The sequence below is a fragment of the Hemitrygon akajei genome, chromosome 7, assembly GCF_048418815.1.
Source record: "Hemitrygon akajei chromosome 7, sHemAka1.3, whole genome shotgun sequence".
NCBI classification, from domain to species: Eukaryota; Metazoa; Chordata; class Chondrichthyes; order Myliobatiformes; family Dasyatidae; genus Hemitrygon; species Hemitrygon akajei.
This window is the reverse complement of record NC_133130.1, coordinates 143,587,542-143,608,115: the sequence shown is the minus strand read 5'-3', so window position 1 is coordinate 143,608,115 and position 20,574 is coordinate 143,587,542. Positions and strand designations below refer to the sequence as shown.

At 45.2% G+C, this 20,574-nt stretch overlaps 1 protein-coding gene across 4 annotated transcripts in view; it reads right to left on the bottom strand.

The window, feature by feature from the left end:
* Nucleotides 1–20,574, bottom strand: part of grin1a (glutamate receptor, ionotropic, N-methyl D-aspartate 1a) — a 101,660-nt gene that overhangs the window by 30,777 nt on the left and 50,309 nt on the right. For all 4 annotated transcript variants that reach the window (XM_073052165.1, XM_073052167.1, XM_073052166.1 and 1 more), the window contains 9 exons: nucleotides 17,500–17,583; nucleotides 16,004–16,139; nucleotides 14,181–14,314; nucleotides 11,459–11,623; nucleotides 9,409–9,527; nucleotides 8,368–8,480; nucleotides 5,414–5,562; nucleotides 3,278–3,435; nucleotides 1,433–1,594 (listed from right to left, as the gene is read on the bottom strand). In XM_073052165.1, coding sequence (XP_072908266.1) covers nucleotides 1,433–1,594; nucleotides 3,278–3,435; nucleotides 5,414–5,562; nucleotides 8,368–8,480; nucleotides 9,409–9,527; nucleotides 11,459–11,623; nucleotides 14,181–14,314; nucleotides 16,004–16,139; nucleotides 17,500–17,583 — 1,220 coding nt within the window. The remainder of the gene's footprint in view (nucleotides 1–1,432; nucleotides 1,595–3,277; nucleotides 3,436–5,413; nucleotides 5,563–8,367; nucleotides 8,481–9,408; nucleotides 9,528–11,458; nucleotides 11,624–14,180; nucleotides 14,315–16,003; nucleotides 16,140–17,499; nucleotides 17,584–20,574) is intronic.

The following is a 20,574-nucleotide window of genomic DNA, read 5'->3' as shown; positions in this document are numbered from 1 at the left end:
GACAAGGAAAATAATCAGCCATTGAGGGTTCTGAGAATGTACGTGTTGGATTTTCCAAGTATGAGTCTTGGATAAATGTCAGAAACTTCTCAGGAACTGTGGAGTTAACCTTCAGTACCTTAAAAAGGCAGATTTCTCAGTATATCCTCTGTGGCCCATCACTTGATCCAGCGTGTCATTAAAGTAAATTGTCAATGATAAATTTACCAAGGTATTCTGGAGAAGGGTACTTAGCCTGAGGGGTTAAACCTTGGATTCAACCTCTCTGGGGGCAAGTACTGTAGCTGCATATAATGGTTAGATAGTAGCAGGTACATGAAGGAGAACAAAATGAAAGTGTCTAGATGGGTGGGATATCCCGAAGGGTGATAATGAGGGGTCTGGGGTGAGACTATATCAACTTGAACTTGGCCGATCCTCATGACAGCTCCTCCAATTTTGGAAGAAGAACTTGTTCCATTGCCAAAGACCTCCTCTCTCAGGATCGGTGGAGAGGATATTTAAACTGATCTTTCATGGGGGTTTCTCCTTATTGCTCTGTCTTAATAAGGACATATATGCCAAGCATTAGACCCCACCCCCCTGCTCCAGCACTGTATAGAATGTCCAGTGAGGAGATTTCAGGCTGTCTCCTACTGTGACACAGAATACAGCTAATTTATGCTGAAGAATATTCACTGAGCACAAGGAGAGAAACGATTGTTGCACTTCTTGCCGTTTCCTTTCCTCTGCCACAATCTAACTCTTCTTTATCTGCTTTGGGAGGGAGTGTAAGGAGCAGATAAAGAAGAGTTAGATTGTGGCAGAGGAAAGGAAACAGCCAGAAGTGCAACACCTGCCCTTTTCCCACCTTCCTTCCACTCAAGTGAAATGCAACATATTTTCAGTTTACTGTACTATATGAAGCCTCTCCTATACTCAGAAGATCAAAGTTCAAAATAATTGTGTTATTAAAGTACATATATGTCACCATATAGAACCCTGAGATTCATTTTCTTGCAGGCATACTCAATAAATCTATAGAGTAAATGCCATAACAGAATCAATGAAAAACCACCCAACTTGGGTGTTCAACCAGAGTGCAGAAGACAACAAACTGTACAAATACAAAAAGAAAATAATAAATAAATAAACAAACAAACAAACCAACAAGCATTAAATATCGAGAACATGAGTCCTTGAAGGCGAGTCCATTGGTTGTGGGAACATTTCAATGATGGGGCAAGTGAAGTTATCAAATGTTAAAATGGATGACAGCTTAGCTTGGAAAATCTGGACAAAGCTAATGTTATTCTGATTGTCTCTGGAAACATTTCAGAACTTTCAAAGAATAAAACATGTTAAAAATAATGAGCAATTTAATAAACTCCCAAAACAGTGTCTTCTTTCTGGGAGAAGAGGGTAAAGTCTAACAACTTTATGGTGATGTTACCTCAGGATGGCAAGTGACACAGCTTGTTTCCATGGACTGTCCTTTCTCATCCCGATACCAAACCCAGATCGAAAGAAGAGCTCCCCTGTGGTGATGAGGTCACACTTCTGAGAAGCCTCGAACTCTAGCACTGCGGAGTCCCAGATGAATGCGTGCAGTTTCCTGGAATAAAATAGCTTCTGGTGAGCAGCGGTTGTATTTGTCTCATGCAGCACAGGAGGGCAGAGCAGCTACAAGCCACCAAATTGCTCCCAGCACTGCCGTGAAACTTTCTGCACCAAACGCCACTCAAATTTGTTTCCTATTTAGGCTATTTTATCCAGTAATGCTGAATATTATAACACCAAGTGTTGTTGGACGCTGATGGGATTCACAGGCATCAGCTGGTCTCCTGTGTGGTCTTTCCCTACAAAACACTGTCAAGGTGCTCAACCTAATCCTGACCTTTCACATCACAGACTGAACATTTGGATGTAAAATATACTTCATGTGAGATGGGGGCGGGGCTGTACAAAAACAGTCCAGAACCCTAATAGCACTGCCTGTAATGTGATGAGATACTTTCTTTGGATGCTGTAAGAGTTTGTAAACCATAAAAGATTTCTGTTTTCACTTAGTACTGGTTGGGGTCCAATCCATCAACCTGCATTACCGCAAGAAGTGGGCATATCTGAGCATTCACACCGTTTCTTCAGAGCATCTGCTTAATGATTCAGAGTTTCACATTTTAAAGGTGGTTGCTGGAGGGTAAGGGTTGGGATGCTGTGGGATTCTACCAGATGCTATATAAATGTACATGTTTCTCTCCTGCAGTTTCAGACCCTGGAGCTTATTGATCTTGAATCATTATGCCGGGTGTGCAGATGGCACAGGCTGCCCATGCTTTAACCAAGAGGATTTTATCACTCAGCAGCACCACAGTTCCTGCATCATTTCTCTTCGCCTCTCACCTCAGATCCTGAAGGCTATTCAGTGCCCAATTCTTGTGTTAGCTCTGATGGACAATGTTACCAACATAAGGACATAAGAAATAGAAGCAGGAGTAGGCCATCTGGCTCGTTAAGCCTGCTCTGCCATTCAACAAGATCATGGTTGACCTGGCCATGGACTCATCTACACCTACCTGCCTTTTCCCCATAACCCTTATTTCCCCTACTTTGTAAAAATCTATCCAACCTTGTCTTACTGATATATAAGACCAACCCTGCGAGCTCTCTGCACTTCACACTCTGGCCCACAGCATGCATTGAGAGATCAACAACATGCACTGCCTCAAGTCCTACATTATCCAGCGATAACTGCCTCAAATGATGCACCATTCAATGATAACTGCCTCAAATCCTGCACCATTCAGTGATTACTGCATCAAATCCTGCATCATTCAGTGATCATTGTGTCAACCACTGCTTCTCTAGTGATCACTGAAAACCCCTACATTATCCAGTGACTCACACAAAATGCTTAGGAACTCAGCAGGTCAGGCAGCATCTATGGAAATCAACAAATGAAATGACTGCCTGATCTGCTGAGTTCCTCCGTTATTTTGTGTCTGTTACTTTGGATTTCCAGCGTCTGCAAAATTTCTTGTGTTTATGAATGTCCAGTGATCACTGTATCAATCCCCACAGCCCCCACTGATAACGAAACACTGCATTATCCAGTGATCATTGCATCAACCCCTGCACCTGACCAGTCCATCTGCAGGCCAGAGACACAGTATGATGTTTACTTTGGTAGATTTGGCTAATGAGTCCGCAACAGGCCCATTCCTGATCTATTTGGGATCAACAGCCTCTGAAACCCTTGCTGCAGGTGCCATTACTTTGAGGGTGTGGAGAGCATTACCCATCCCGCACCGCCTGGATGGCATCAGCTGCGTTCTCATAGTTGTGCTTCTCCATGTGCCGGTACATGGTGCTGAGCTCCACCTGGCGCCGGAAGTAGATGTCCACCGAACTCTGCTTCACCGTGGCGTAGATAAACTTGTCCGAGGGGTTCCGCAGCTGCAAGCAAACACCAGCAACTTTCAAACCCAGGCACCCGAGGCAAGGCTTCTCACGGGACAGCATACATCCACACAGAATGTTCTCTAAGATGTAGGTATGGGTGCACTGTCCTGGATCCAGATGTGGGAGTTAGTGTGGTGATGGGAACATCATGTCAGTGAATGCAATCAGACTCCCAGACCCTGTTCATTCACTACACGTGGCTGCTCCTGACCTTCAAACCTTCTCTTGGGCCAGGGCGAGTAGGCCTCTCTGCCGCATGTATCGTGGTTCTGTGGTTATGGATTGGACTATTGTGTTTATGGACTGTAGACTTTTTCAGACTTATAGTTTTTATATTCTGTGTTTCTTTATTCTCTGTTCCTTTTCCATTTTGTTGTGTAAGAGGAGGCTGTTTGGGTGTTGATGTTCTGATGTGTTCTGTTAGTATTTTGTGTGGTGAAGGGGTTGTATTTTGGAGATCAATGTACCTGTTCCATTTTGTGCAGGGTGAAGGGGGTTTTGGGGACTGATGATCAGGATGCCATTCTGTTTTGTGTGTGTGTGGGGGGGGGGGTTTGATGTTTCTCCCTGAATGACTTTCAGGTTCTTTCTCTGTTCTGTGGTTGTCTGGAGAAGACAAATTTCAGAGTTATATGTGTATACAGGCTTTGATAATAAATGAACCTTTGACCTTTGAATTCATGATCATTCTTATAGGTTGTTTGTGGTTGTATATATGTACATATGGATGCACATATGTGTGGGGGTGGGTGTGGATTTGTGTGTATGTGACAAAGTCTAAGTCAAGTTTATTGTCACATTCACCAATACATGTATGCACAGCATAATCTAAAATATATTTGTAGCAGCATCACAGGCACAAAGAATTAGAGACACAACGTTCACAAGAAAAAGACAAATTAAACATAAATTATACAAAATTATCCAAGTAAAACACGATTGGAACAAAAAATAATATTAGGGTAGTATTTGTGAGAGTCTTTAACTTCCCTAATACTGACTGGGTCAACCATAGTGTGAAAGGCTTGGATGGAGTGGAATTTGTGAAATGTGTCCAAGAAAGCCTTCTTGATCAAGCTGAGGGACCTCCTCGAGAGGGTGGGACACTGTATCTCCTCGTGGGCAGAGCAAATGTCAGAAGTGGTCTGTCGGCAAGCATTTTGGGTCCAGTGAGCAAAGTTCTATCATTTTAAAATAGTTGTGGAGAAGGGTACAGTCAGTTTAGGTTCTGAGCTGGGGCAGAGTAGATTTTAGAACCATTAGGTGGGATCTGGAAATGGTTGACTGAGCAAGGAAAAGGAGTATCTGCCAAGTGGAAGGCATTTAAAATTGTAATGTCAAAAGTTCATGTCCTGCAAGTTCCTGTGAGAGTGAAGGGCAAGAGTGCCAGGTTTAAGGAATCCTTGTTGGCTAGAAATATTGAGGATCTGGTTTAACAAAAGAGGGAAGTATAAACTGTGCATAAGCAATTGTGATCTACTTTGTTTGTTTGACTATTTATTTATTAATTGATTGATTGATTGAGATCGGAACAGTCCCTTGCAACCCTTCGAGCCGCGGTGAGAATGTACAAACTCCTTATAGGTAGCGGTGGGAATTGAACCTGGGTCACCTGTACTGTAAAGCATTATGCTAATCTAATGAATTGCTTTATGACTACACGAAGTGTGGCAGGGCGCTTAAGAGAAGAATTAGGAGGGCAAGAAAAGAAAAATCCCCGGAGATTCTATAGGTGTATTAAAAGGATGTCTAGGGATTAAACAGGTTCCATTAAAGAACAGCATGGCCATCTGTGTGTGGAACCAAAGGAAATTAGTGAGATTTTTAAAGTTTCTCTTCAGTTTTTACTATGGAGAAAATGATGGAAGTTAAGGAAATGGGGGAGATGAGTGGTGTTGTCTTGGACCACATACAGATTAGCAAGGAGGTGGTATTGGAGGCTGTTGGGAATGTCTGCAAGTAGTGACCTTACCCGAGGATCATTAATTCCTGTGATTCTCTCCTCAGGTCTGTCCAACACCAGGAAAGCTGCCAGGTTGGCAGTGTAAGAAGCAACAATTATCATAGCAAATCCAGCCCAAACCATGCCCAGAATTCGAGCAGAGAAGCTTCTTGGAGCCCCTAAAAGCATAGGTTGGAGAGGAAGCACGTTAGAGCTTTGGAACATTGACTTTGCCATCTCCCCCCCCCCCCCCTTTCATACACACACCACACCACACCACCACCCCTCCTTTGGGTTGATGTATACTTCCCTCTATCCACACCCATACTATTTTCTGGTAGATTTTTGTACATACCAGGGAAACCGACTGCAAATCAGATCTGCTATTCAATTCCCTTGTTATGAGATTCATGAAAGGACCTCTTGTATAAGGTAGACTCTTTACCTCACAATTTATTGTTTACCTGCACTTTCGCTGTAGCTTTTATATTCTGCATTGTTACTATTTTGACTTATTCTACCTCAATCTACTGTTTGATCTGTTTGAACAGTATGTGAGAATTATGCATAATTTTGCATTTCGGTACTGTATACAAAATTATGAAGGGTATAGATAGGATTAATGTAAGCAGGCTTTTTTCACTGAGGTTGGACAAGACTGGAACGAGAGCTGATGGGTTATGGGTGAAAGGTGAAATGTTTAGGAGAACATGAGGGGAAACTTCTTCATTCAGAGTGTGGTACGAGCTGCCAGTGGAAGTGGTGGGTGTGGTTTGATTTCAACATTTAAGAAAATCTTGGGTAGATACGTGGATGGGAGAGGTATGGAGGGCTGTGGTCCGGGTGCAGGTCAATGGGACTGGGCAGCATAATAGTTTGGCATGGATTAGATGGGCTGAAGGGCCTGTCCCTGTGCTGTAATATTCTATGACTCCATGACAAGCTTTTCACTGCATCTTGGTGACAATAACAAACTAATACCATGGCCAATACCATCCATCCCTCTCCCACGCTAACTTCTATGACTGTGGCCTCCACACTGCTAGACTGTTACCAGCTTGTGGAACACCTCATCCTCCATTTGGTCACTTCAGTTTGCCGGACTCGTTATCTCCAAATCGTTATTTCCTTTTGTCTGTATCAGAACTGCTCATTTCTGCCAGTCACCTATCGAGGTTTACTTGTTAGTCAGTCTTCATTGGTTTTGAACAGGCACCAGTAATGGCAATGTTATGGAGATGTGTTGAATGATTCCGGTGGAAATTACCAAAGAGTGCTATCTTTGTGAGAGAGATTTTAACAGAAATAATTACACAGGTGATCCTGCTATACTTAAGCAAGACACCTTGCTGCTCCTCTTCCACATTTTGACACTCTTATCTGACAACTAAAAGTTATCACCTCTTACGACAATTACATTGTTCAACATTAAATATAACTTTGTTAAATCACTATGGGTCTGCAGGCATTACTTCCCAAGCATTTGGAAAACTACCCCACTGGAGAGGTGAAAATGACCCAGTCAGCCTCAAAACATGTTGTAAGGCTGATTAAGCCATTTTCAAGACTGATAATCATACAACAAAGCTTGGCTCACAGTAAGAGGTTAATTGGTTATTGTAAATAATCTTGGTGTAGGTGAATGGCAAAATAAATAATGGGAGTTGATGGGCAGATGGCAGAGAGAACAAGTTGCAAGAGTACAGGGAAGTTAGAAGAATGTGACTGGGATTGTGGAGGGGGGTAAAGATTACTTTTCTTGGAGCAAGTATCAACACAGTGGAGCAAAAGGCCTCCCTCTGTGCCATAATGTGTAAGACCTTGAACTTTCCTAGCGAGAAAAGTCTCTCTCAGTACTTCGAAACAACCTAAAGGGACTCAAAGGGATAAAGAAATTTGAAATAAAATTGCCAGATCAGACTGCTTACAATGAAAGGTCATTGACCCTCAGATGTTGACTCTATTTCTCTCTAGAGATGCTGTCTGACTTGCTGAGTATTTCTTGCACTTTCCACATAATATTTTCAAGAATTTCTGGGTGTGGTGGTGCTTTGGGAAGCACAGCAGCCCATTTGCAAAGAGCTTCCACATTGCTGACTCAGTACTGCTGAAGCCACCTATTTTCGTGGTGTCAATGCCTCAAAAATACTGCATCCATCATTCAGGACCCCCATCACCCGGGCATACCCTTTTTATTTCACCATACAGTGTGGGATAGGCTCTTCAGTCCCTTGGAGCCACGCTGCCCTATTGAGCCCTGACAAGCCCAATTAACCCTAACCTAATCACGGGACAATTTACAATGACCAATTAACCTACCCGGTACCACTCTGGACTGTGGGAAGAAACCGGAGGACCCGGAGAAAGCCCACAGATTCCACGAGGAAGATGTTTATAGACTCCTTACAGGACGGTGCTGGAATGGAGCTGTGAACTTTGGGATGTCCCAAGCTGTAATAGTCTCACAATAACCACAATGGTGGCTTTTCTCATTGCTACCATCAAGGAAGAGCTTGAAGACAAGCTATCAATGTTTTAGGAACAGCTCCTCCCTACCATCATCAGATTTCTGAATGGACAATGTACCCATGTACACTACTTCACTACTTTCTTTCTTTTGCTCTCTTTTTGCACCTCTTATTAAATTATATATATACTTATTGTAATTTATAGTTCTTTATTCTCATGTATTGCTGCCGCAAAACAAAATATGCCAGTGATATTAAACCTGATTCTGATTCTGATTCTGATTCTAATAAAAAAGCTTCCCAAACTGTGTTACTGGGAAGGATCACTGTTTATTCAGTGGGGGAAGGGAGGCTGGCATTGCAACTGCTGCTCCAGATTCCAGCATCTGCAGTCTCTTGTGTCACTGTAACCTGCTTGCTTGCTTTTCTAGATTTAACAGTAAGGTGTCCTGGATCCAAATCTGGATCTGCAGCCTGAGGCTGAGATTCTCAGTACCTGACCATCCGTTCTCTCACCTTCTCCAATTCCAGAGTTTAGCAGCACACCCCAGGAGAACCACATGGCCGAAGACAGGGTGAGAGCATCCTCCTCTTCTTCCTCGCTATTCACTTTAAATCGCCCAAAAGGACTGGGGAAAGAAGGTTCATGTATTAAAGGAGAGGTAACTCTTGAAAGGACAGATTTGTGACATGGGGGGTAGGAGAATTGCAGGCGCATGATCAGCACAAGAGTAAAACTGATGGAAGAATAAACATAAGAAGTGGTCGCTTCACTCTTTCAAGCTGATCCTGGGTGCAGACTGGTCTGTGTAAGTCACACCAGCCTCCATTACGAGATGGAGAGGTTACAGGTGGCTTAGCTGGGAAGGGATGTTGGAGTTATCCATTGGAGGTCTGGTGCTAGTTCCACCCCAGCCTGTCCACCCGCTGGAAGGAAGGCCCGCAATACTATGGGACATCTTTCTGCACTGCTGGGAACACCTTCCCGGGTCTCACATTCCACTTTCAGCCTGCACCACCACCCCTCAGCTCCAGTTACCCCTGCTGGTTCTGTGTGGAGTCCAGCAGAGCAGTCCTGGGAATCATACCTTTGATTCAGGATGGTCTATCCAACTGGAGGCACAGGGCTCCTGCCAAAGAATGCCCGTAAGGATGTAGGCAGGTAACTTCCATTTATTAGTTATATGAGTCAGTGTCTGAAACTGGTTTTTTTGGGACTGTCCAAGAGTGAAACAGGTGAGTGACCTTGGGGGGGGGGGGGGAAAGAACAGGGTGACCTAAGACTCAATGCTGATGTCACAACTTCCTGCAGCCACCCCTTCTGATGAATAATGACACTGTCTGAAGCAGCTTCTCACTTTCTTCCCAATAACCCCTGTGCTAAGCCTCATCAAATCCTTTCCAAGTCCACAAGCTCAAAGAATTCTGGACCTCGTTGGAGACATGACAAAAGGTCAGTAATGTCATTGTCAAAATGTTCTCAGATCATTGAGCAAAAAACTTCTTCGCTAATCACACAAGGGAACGGAGAAATGACATTAACTGAGATGCACAAACCTGAATCTGTCTAAGAGGTAAAGCATCACTGCCACCACATGTACAGAAAGCCCCACCAGTAGCCAGAGCGTGCTCTGGAATGGCTGCATGAACGAGTCCAGTGTACTGCGGGGAATTTCCTGTTAACAGGAGAAAAAATGCTACCATGAGCAAATGAAATGGGATTATAATCCATGTGAGAATAATGATCTCACATCTGGTATGAATGTCCGGTGTCAGTGCACTTTCCCTCCCTTTGTCTGTCTCCTTGAAGATAATAAACTCCCAAATAACTCATTAACTGGTAGCCTCATTCATCATCTACTGCTTTTCTATCTCAATAGTTTCTCCTTCTCTATCTCTGGTTGATACCTTCTCTGAATAACAGGCATCTCTCTCCCTCATAAACTCTTATTAACTGGAATCTCTATCCTTTGTAATCTTAGTAAGCCGTTTCAATGTGAGTTGTGAGCTTGATCCGGGTCTGTTTTCACACACATACTCATCTATCTATCTCAGTAACTGATGTCCTTTCTTCATCATCTAGTGTCCCTGTCTAGATGATGTTGATAGAGCAACTCTGGACCATGTTAATGGGATTGACCTTTGACAGGAGAGGCTCCCAAAACATCCAGGGTTTAAGGCTTCGTCTTTGGACAATCCTCAAACTTCTTGGCAGAGAAATAAAACAGGGAAGAAGGTGGTCCTTTACCCAGCAGTGAAGGACTATACCCAGAAAGACTAAGGGCTGCTCTGCAATTGTCTGTAGAAGGCAGTGCCCTGTGAGGATAAGTAAGATGAGCAAGGGTCAGGAGAACAGCTCCCTGACAGAGAAGGTCATGTCAGAGAGAGGGCAGTGAGGTAAGAGATTATTTTGGAGTTCTACCATTCTTAACTCATACTTGTCAGCCAGTAGCTAGCCTGAAGGATTGCAATCCAGTGTCCAACTCTCTGGGAATGGAGAGATTCATTGTTTTGGTCTGTAGCGAATTCCTAAAGCTCCTTTAGAGTTCCTCTTGTCCTCACCTACCACCCCATCAACCTCTGTGTCCAGTACATAATTCTCCGAAACTTCCGCCACCTCCAACTGGATTCCGCTACCAAATGCATCTTTCCTTTCCCCCACCCCCCACTTTCTGCTTTCAGCAGGGATTACTCCCTACGCGACTCCCTTGTCCATTCATCCCTCTCCACTGACCTCCCTCCTGGCATTTATCCTTGCAAGCAGAACAAGTGCTACACCTGCTCCCTCACTACCATTCAGGGCCCCAAACAGTCCTTCCAGGTGAGGCGACACTTCACCTGTGAGTCTGTTGGGGTCATATACTGTGTTCGGTGCTCCTGGTGTGGCCTCTTGTAAATCAGCGAGACTCGAAACAGATTGGGAGACCACTTCACCGAGCATCTACGCTTCTTCCACCAGAACAAGCAGGATCTCCCAGTGACCACCCATTTTAATTCTACTTTCCCATTTCCATTCCAATATGTCCATCCATGGCCTCCTCCACTGTCAGGATAAGGCCACACTTAGGGTGGAGGAACAACACCTTATATTCCATTTGGATAGCCTCCAACATGATAGCATGAACATTGATTTCTCAAACTTCCAGTAATGCCCCCCACCATCCCCCCTTCACCATTTCCCATCCTCTTGTCCCTCTCTCATGTTACCTCCTTGCCTGCCCATCACCTGACTCTGGTGCTCCTTACCCCACCCCCCTTTTTCTTTCTTCTATGGCCTTCTGTTTCTTTCACCAATCAACTTCCTAGCTCTTTGCTTCATCCCTCCTCCTCCAAGTTTCACCTATCACCTGCCATTTCTCTTTTCCCAACCCCCACCTTTCAAATCTACTCCTTAGCTTTTTTTCTCCAGTCCTGCTGAAGGGTTTTGTCCCAAAACGTGGACTGAAATTTTTTCCACAGATGCAGCCTGGCCTGCTGATTTCCTCCAGCATTTTGTGTGTGTTGCTTCTAAAGTTCCCTGCTGTCTGATGGTAGGGACCTGATACTGGATGACTGGTCCTGATTTCTTGATGATGATGGCTGGATGAGCAAATGGCTGGAGTGATACCTTCTTCACCAAGATGGTGAGTCCTTGGTACTTGTAGGGTTTGGAGAATTCAATGTACTGGGCTCGCTCATTATTGATGGTGAGAGGTGCGACGATCATGTCACCAAGCCCACTCAGCAGTTCCCCCATCATCCCGTTCCATTCCTTCCTGTTGCTGTTGTTCACCTGGAAATACAGAAAGTTTCCATGAGCTTTGGCAGGGCTACAGTGACACGGACAGTGGGAGAAAGTTGGTAGAAACCACACTCTTCCCACTCAACACAAAGTGCAAGCTAAAGCCATCTTTAGAACAAACCTTCTGCAGTCTTGTACAAGGATGCACAATGAACAGCCTCTGTCTATGTGCTTGTTGGTAGCTCTACCCACCTGAGAGTTTTCTCTGCTCCCCTCTCCCATCGGGCAGAAGATACAAATGCCTGAAAGCACTACCACCCAGTTCAAGGGCAGCTTATATCCTACTGTTATCAGGCTCTTTAATGGAGTCATTTATATAATAAGATAGATTCTTGGCCTCACAATCTACCTTATTATGATCTTGTCTACCTGCACTACACTTTTTTTTAGTAGCTTTTATGCTTTATTCTCCATTGTTGCTTTACCTTATTCTAGCTCAATTCCCCCACTACCTTGTGGCCTCAGGAGAGACGAAGGCTATGGGAGTAAACCCGGACAGCAAATCTAAGCTGACACCAAACGTATTGCTTCATAAGCTTTGCTTTGGTCTACACTGGTGAGGCCGAAAGGGGGATCTTGATGACTGGGCATCTCAGGATCTCCCTACCTTCCGCCCAGGGTTGTGATGATGACCATCACCCATTGTCCTTCAGGACAGATGGATGCAAACCACCAGCAGCTCAGTACACTGTAATGATTTGATCTGTATGAACAGTACACAATACAAGCTTTTTACTGTGTCTTGGTGCATGTAACAATAATAAAGCAGTTCCAACACTTGTACCTTTGCTGGTGTTAGAGATGACTCACTTCTGTCCTCTCTCGACAGGTCAAACATACACACATGTATGTGCAGAAATACTATATAAATATTTCACACATACACACACATGTCCACCATGTACACCACACCAACGAAGAGGCATTTCTCCTTCCTGAAAGAAAGTTTTCTAACCCCTAGAGAGTGTGAATCCACAACCGTATGGCGAGTGCCCCTCACTGTCCCTTCTTCCCAGCCAGAACCCATCTCAGACCCTCCCATTTCCTTCTCACTTCCTACTGATTCTCAGAGCTACATTGACTATACTTCTTGCCACCCCCGTCACCTGTAAAAATGCAACTCACTTTTCTCAGTCCCATTTCTCCACCATGTCTATTCTCAGGGTAAGGATTTTCTTTCCGGAATATGGAGATGTTGTCCTTTGAAGAACAGGGTTCCACCATTGATGCTGCCCTCCTCTGCCTCTCCTTCATTTCCCGGATATTTGCCCTAACCCTATCTTCTTGCTGCCTTAATGGGATAGAGTTCCTTTTGACCTCACCTACCACACAATGACCTTCACATCCAGCTCATCACTCTGTGCAACTTCTGCCATCTTCAATAAGAACCTATTAATAAATACAACTTTACCTCTCCACCCCTCACTCTTCACTTTCCACAGGGATCGCTCCCTCCATGACTCCCGTGTCCATTCATCGCTCTCCCTCCTAGCACCTATCCCTGCAAGCAGCAGAATTGCTACACCCTGCCCATTAACCTCCTACCTCACCTTTACTCACAGCCCCCAAAACAGTCCTTCCAGGTGAGGTGACACTTCACCCGCAAACCTTTTAGGTGCTCCCTGTATCCGGTGCTCCCAAATGTGATCTCATCTACACTGGTGAGACCGGGAGTAGACTGGGGACTGCTTTGTTGAGCAACTTCACACTGTCAACAAAACAAGCAGGATTTCCCAGTGGCTAGCCATTTTAATTCCAATCCCATTCCCATTCCGACATGCCTCTTCTTCTGCTCTCAGGGTGGAGGAGCAACTCCTCAAATTCCATCTGAATAGCCTCCAACCGGATGGCATAAATGTCAATTTCTCTAACTTCCAGTAATTTCTCCCCCTTCTCTCTTCCTTCTTCCATTCCCTACTCTGGCTTCCCAATTACCTCTTTGCTTCACCTCACCTGCCCATCACCTCCTCCTGGTGCCCCTCCTCCTTGCCCTTCCCCCCATGGTCCACTCTCCTCTCCTATCAGATTCTCTCTTCATCCCCTTTACCTTTTCCACCAATCACCTCCCTGCTTCTTACTTCATCCCCCCATCCTCGCCTTCACCTATCAGCTTCTAACTTGTAGTACTTCCCCTCCCCCACCTTCATATTCCCGCATCTTCCCGCTTCCTTTCCAGTTCTGATGTAAGGTCTCAGCCCTGTTTCTTCCTTTCCATGGATGCTGCCTGACCTGCTGAGTTCCTCCAGCATTTTGTGTGTGGGTGTGTGTGTTATTTTAGATTTCCAGGATCTGTAGAACCTCTTGTGTTTATCCTCCTTGCTTCATGCAAGTTGGAAAAACATTGCAACCATGTAAGTTCAGTAAAATCGCCTCCTGTCTGAACCTTGTGCTCTGTTGATGGAAGAGAGGCTTGTGGTAATCCCCTGTGTGATCTGCTGTCCTGGCGTTTCACAAGGTGCCTGCTCTGACATTGCAACATCCACCGGATCAAGCCTTGCTCCCATTGGGATACCTGTAACGGGCCAGCAGTGCCAGGCGGAATACCTACTCTCTCCTGTGTCCCAAACTTCCCGTCGTGGACTAGGTGCACCTCGTACGTGAAGTTCAGTGCGGGGGTGCTGGCAAGCTTGATGAGTAAATCAATACAAAACCCGTAGCAGCACTGAGGGACGATAGGCCGACCTGCCGAGCAATGCAAAGAGCATAGGGTTCATCGTTAATGCCTCCGGTAGTCAGGCACAGCATTGCACCCTTACACAGGCGATGTACAGCACAGAATCCACGAACAAAACACTTAATCTTCAACAAAGTACCTACACAAAATGCTGGAGGAACCCAGCACCTATGGAGGGAAATAAGCAGTCAACATTTTGGAATGGTGCAGCCTGAAATGCTGACTGTTTATTCTCCTCCGTTGTTGCTACCTGACTTGAATTGCTCCACAATTTTGTGTGTGTTGCTCAAGATTTCCAGTATCTGCAGAATCTCTTGTGCCTCTACTCTTCTGTTCCAGAGTTGGAGCCTTCCTGCCCCCATGTGGTAATATTTCTTCATCGTAACACTTCAAAAATAACTTGCTTACCCAGAACCAGCTCTCAGTTGATTGAGAAGGGTGCTGGAGCACAAAGAACAGGAGCAGGAGTAGGCCTTCCAACTGCCCAAAGTTACATTGGACCAGAAGTCCCTACAAAGGACTGTGAGAACAGCCAAGAGGATCATAGAGATCGCCCTACCATCCATCAGGGACATTTTTCAGGAGTGGCTGTGCACGCAGGGCCCTTAGTATTATCAAGTATCCTACCCGTCCACCCAGCATCCTCTTTGACTTTCTGCCATCAGGTTGGACACTCTGATGCAAGAATGGTCAGTTTGGGAAACAACTTCTCCCCCCAGGCCTTTATACTTCTGAGCTCCCTGCCACGTCACATTTAAAGTGTCACCAGTCACCTGTTCTGTATCTGATAATACTTAATTTATGCAATTTATTTATGCATAATTCATCTGTAGATTTTATCCTTACTATCCTAAGTTATTGTGTGTTATATACTGTGCTTTGCACCCTGGTTTGAAGAAACATTATCTCCTTTGATGGTATACATGTATATAGTTAAATGACAATAAACTTGACTTGATTGTGATGGTGTGGTGAATAAGTATGATGTGTGGCCATTACATTGTTAATTTATGCTGTGGCTTGTTAATGGTTTGAGACAATACTATGTGTTACAATATAATTGTTTGCATTACATCGAGTGTCAGGGAGGCACAGAAATCCCATCGGCATGGAAACTGGTTTCTCAGGCCCAGGCCTCAGGCTTTCCCAGGTCATCTCACCTGAAGCAACAGACAAAATGGCCATGTTGGAGCTGGATCTGGGGTTTGGGGGGGGGGGGGGGAACAGGGTGGGGAGATGGGAGGAGATGGCTGGCAGTCAGAAACCTGGCAGAGCCAGGGATGGTGAGTGGGGGGTGGGGTGAGGTAAATCTTCAACAGGAATGGCCTACACATGGACACAAGCCAGTCATCAGGAGGAGAGAGAATGGGGCCGGACAGTGGGAGGGGAAGATGTTTCTGGGCTGGGTTCCAGGAGACAATGTTAGTGATGCCTCTAAAACACAGGGAAAGAAATGCTACAGGGTTGGAGGGAACAATGTGACCCACAAGCTCCCAGCTGGGGAGAAGGTATTCCCTTGTCTGACTGGTGTGGAAATAGCATCAGTAGGGACCTGTGATATCCTGATTGAGCCCTGTATGATTTTAGGCTGGGGATGGGACCAATCACATTCTGCTCCAGGTATTAGGTACAGACACATGGCACTGATTGGACCAGAACTGCACGGCTTCATTCCCAGACATAGTCCAGAAACTTACCTGGTACTGTAGAGTTCGGGCCTGTGCAGATCACCTTCTTAATGGGCTCCCCGTTAATGGAGGACTCCTCCTGACATGTACCATCCGGTAATGTTGGCTTCACATACACAAAAGGCTCTTGGTAAATAGTGACAATCTGTGCATAAAGTAAATTAAACCCAACATGGCACTGAATAAGCTGTAGCAATGAATCTTTTCCATGACTGTATATTCAGTTCTTTCACTGATGCAACTACAATTTCATGGGGCAACAATTTTGACCTGATGCAGTAAGAAAGGTTTTTACATTCCAAGAGCTTCGGACTGAAGCTGGGCCAGTCTAAGGTACACTCTGTGGAGGGAAGTTACAAACACAGCACCTTCTGGGCCTGACAACATGCAATTTGAACTTGAGTTTCAACATCAATTCTCAGTTCTGCGTATATGCTTTCCACAGCCGGTCGAGATGTCACAATGAATAAAAGAATTCCATGTTTATTACCAGTAATTTATCTTACACCAGATAAAATATAATCAGACTTCTTGCAGGCTTAGTCATTTCCTTACTCGGTGTCAATAAGTCCTATAAATGTCAGGCTCAGAACTCTTCCCTATTCACAGAATGTACCTGTCCTGGTGACTCGTGAACAACAACCACCCCCCAGCTTATTACTTCACATAAGATCACTATATTAATGACCGCTACACCTAATGATGACCACACTAATGATTACTACATTAATAACACTACACTAATGACCGCTATGCTAATGATTACTCTACTATTGACTACTACACCCATTTATTGAACCTCACGAGCTTTGGTTAACCTTCAGGCAATGGACAGTGCTGCCTTTCCTGGTGCTAACTCTCAGCATTAAATAAATCTCCACTCTGTCACTTTGGGTAGAGCTCCCCTCCAGCAGGGCCACAGGCGCTCCATGTGTCCTCTTGCTCCCGGCTGCTTGTTGGCCACTTCCTCCTCCAACGTCACTGATGGAAATAAATAGACAGGGATCTGCTTCCAACGTACTGCAAGAGCAACACTTCTACCCGCTGAGTGGTGTCCTGAAGACGCAGCCCGAGTGGAGACTGGCTATCGTCCTTGTAACATGTTCAGGGGTCATTTGGCCTTTCAAGTCTATGCTGGTTCTCAGAACAATCTCACGAATTACATCGCGCCACTTAACCCCGTCCAACTTACTGTCATTTTTCCATCAGCTCTCCGTACCCCACCCACCTACGCCAGGGGTAGCTTATATCACCCAATTAACCTCCGTCTTTTAAAGGTAATCAGATCACCAGGGGAAAACCCACGCATTTTTCAGGAGAACATGCAAACTCCACACAGACAGCACCTGAGACCAGGGCTGAACCAGGGTCAGTGGAACCCAGGAGGCAGCAGCACTACCCGCTGCTCACTATGCCGATGCAACTGAGAGTGGGGGCCTTCTGTCAGCAGTCGGCGTTTTGCTGTGTTCTGTACTGCTCACTGGTTCCTTCAGCCCATTTTGTACCTTTAGTTTTGTTGACATCTGAAACCCCTTGGGTGTGTTCAATTCACCACCCGGCCAGATGATTTTCTTGTCATTCAGCAGTACCTGTGGGATGGACCAAATGAAGAATCAGAATATTGCAGATGTTAGACTGGCAGAGTCAGGTTTGTGTGCCCCTCCCCGACTCCTCCAGCTTCTCTTCGCGACGGGACACAGATGGCAAACAGCAAGGAAAACTGGTGGGAAAACCGCGGTGTGACCTTACTCAGAGATGGGTATTCAGCTGAACAACACCACTTCCAACACTCCAAACGACTGGCCTGACATCAGCTGCTATTCTCGTGAACTCAGTAACACAGGCTGCTGAGATACATCCCAGGATGGGCTGGGGCACATCATCAGTGATGTAACCTACAGCAGCCTCTGTGACGGTCCGGATGGCTCTTTTCTTTGTAGCCCTCATAATACCAAGGAGAGAGTGGGCTCTGCACAGCAGCAGCCAACAAAACCTCTACCCTTCACCTATATCAGTTGTCTACAATCTTCTTGCTTATTGTTTAGAGACTGCTTTCAAACAGGAATTTCCACCGTTTTTGGTTAGACCACAAACTGTTCCAGCTGCTACTGTCTAGGAATTGGTACCACAACATAAAAGCCAGGATCATCGGGTTCAGAGGCAGCTTCTTCCACCAGGCATTCAGACTGATTAATTCATACTGACACAGTTGTATTTCTGTGTAATATTGACTGACCTGTTGTATGTACTACAGTATTTATTACATATTACTATAAATTGCACTTTGCACACTTAGACAGAGACATAAGGTAAAGATTTTTACTCCTCATGTATATGAAGGATGTAAGTAATAAAGTCAATTCAATTCAATTCAAGGGTCACACATCTATCTTCCAATCTCTGTCTGTACACGTGGGCTCACATTCTGCTTTCCATGAATATGAATATGTACATCATGGTGCCCACAGTACAATGCTTCTGAGCCAGAGGTTGGTGAGCTTTAGCCATGTCACTGAGCCAGGCAGTGTCACCAACATTAGTGACCTAATGTTATTGATAATTAGCAGAGAAACCTGTTCCTCTGATGACCTAAGCCTTTGCTTCCCTGTTAGACCTACAACATTGACCACTAACTTTTTAACTCTCTCTGTTAACCTCTCCAATTATTTTGTTTGATGGGCGACATTTGTAAAAGGAGGAGGACACAGAATGATTGACTTGGAATATGCTCCATGTAAATCCGTTAACGATTTGAAAATTCCAAGTCGCCTAGTTTTTGATGAAGTGTACAGTACTTGGAAACTAGTGTTAGAACAACCAGTGTCACATGGGGACAATCAAACAATGACTACACCAGCCGGTGGCGTAGCGGCATCAACACCGGACTTCGGGGCAAATGGTCCCGAGTTCAAATTCGGTTAGCTCCTCGCATTGCACGCTTTTCATCCGCAGTGGGTTCTGATCGAGCCTCGTAAAAAAACAGCTAAAGAAACGCCAAGGTTGCTGCCAGAGAGGAACTACAACTGGATCTGTTAGCGTTGCACATAAATGCTGAATCTGCGTCAGTCTGTAACACCAGGGGGAAACTTTCTCAAACTTAATGAACATTACTGGATCAATGCTAGCAGTTATAAGGGTTTTTAATTAAGTTGATCCATCAGTATATTAATCGGTAGTCCCAAGTGCTTATATGGTACATCTGAAGTTTTGTCTTTTGAACATTAAGGCAATGTGTGCACAGCAAGCTACCACAAACACCAATGTAATGGTGAACAGAGTAGGTTCTGGTGGTGTTACCTAAGGCAAAAGCATTGACCAGAACTCCTACGCACTTCTTTGAATTGAGATCCCACCCTCCCCACCCCCCCCCAGTTAACAAGACAGGGCAGGCACTGCCACAACGTCGAAGATGGCAACCCCGAGAGAGCAGAACTCACTCTAGACTTGAATCTTCTCGCACAGAGATGGGCTGGCAGTCAACAGGTAACAGAGACAGGGAGCGCCATCGAAACAGCAGTCAAGTTGCTTGCCAACCAGATCCACTTAAATGCTGAAATGTACAGAGTACCTCCTCTACCACAGAACCTGCAGCAGAGAGCTGCACTCAGGCAGAAATAGTGCAGTGGATATGTCCAGGTAATTGTCTGGGGTATTGCCTGGCAGGATTTTGCACCAGGCTGGGTGAAGAGTTGGAGTTCCTCCAGCATTTTGTGTCTGTTGCTTTGGATAATGGTTGCTGCAGGCTATCCATTTGTCCATTTGTAACAAGTTTCTCTTCTCTCCAACAACAGGCTGAGCTTCTGTGCATCCTAAAGATGTGCTCTGCATTTAACAACTTTTACATGAGCATTTGTTTGTACCCTCTCTCTCACTCTCCCCTCCCCCCCCCCCTCTCTCTCTCTCTCTCTCTCTCTCACACTCTCTCTCTCTCTCTCTCTATTTTCTGCTATTTCTATCTCTCTCCCTTCCCCCTCCATCTTTCCCCGCCCCTCCTCTTTCACTCCCTCCCTCTCCCTCCCCCTCTCTCCCCCTTCTTTTCTCACTCTCCTCCACCCTCCTCCCTCGCCCCCTCCCCTCTCGCCTACCTTCCCCTTCCTCTCCTGCTATCTCCCTCTCTCTCCCCCATCCTTTCTCTCCCCCTCCCCTTTCTCTCTCTCCCCCTCTCTGTCCCTCTAACATCACTCATTACCTAACAACCAGGTCACTTCACTAATGCAGCTTATCTTAGTGGCAATCCTGGCCTCCCCCTATCATGGGTATTCCCTTTGACCTATCCATCTGGTCCCCACTGACTTTGCAATTTAAAACCAACTTGCCTTTCCTCTTTCCAACCTGAAATATTAATTATTTTTCTTTTTCCACAAATGCTGCCTGACTTGCCAAGAGTTGCTACAACTTTCTGTTTTGTATTTCAGATTGCCTGCATCCGTGGTGTTTAAATTTTCGTTGGAATAGTTGAATCCAGATACAAAAACGACATGAACAATAGTTGAAGCACCAGATGTGAGGTGGAGACGGGGCCTTTGTACTGAGGGGATGCAAGAGGCCATGGTTATTTTTACTTCATGGACAACATGCAT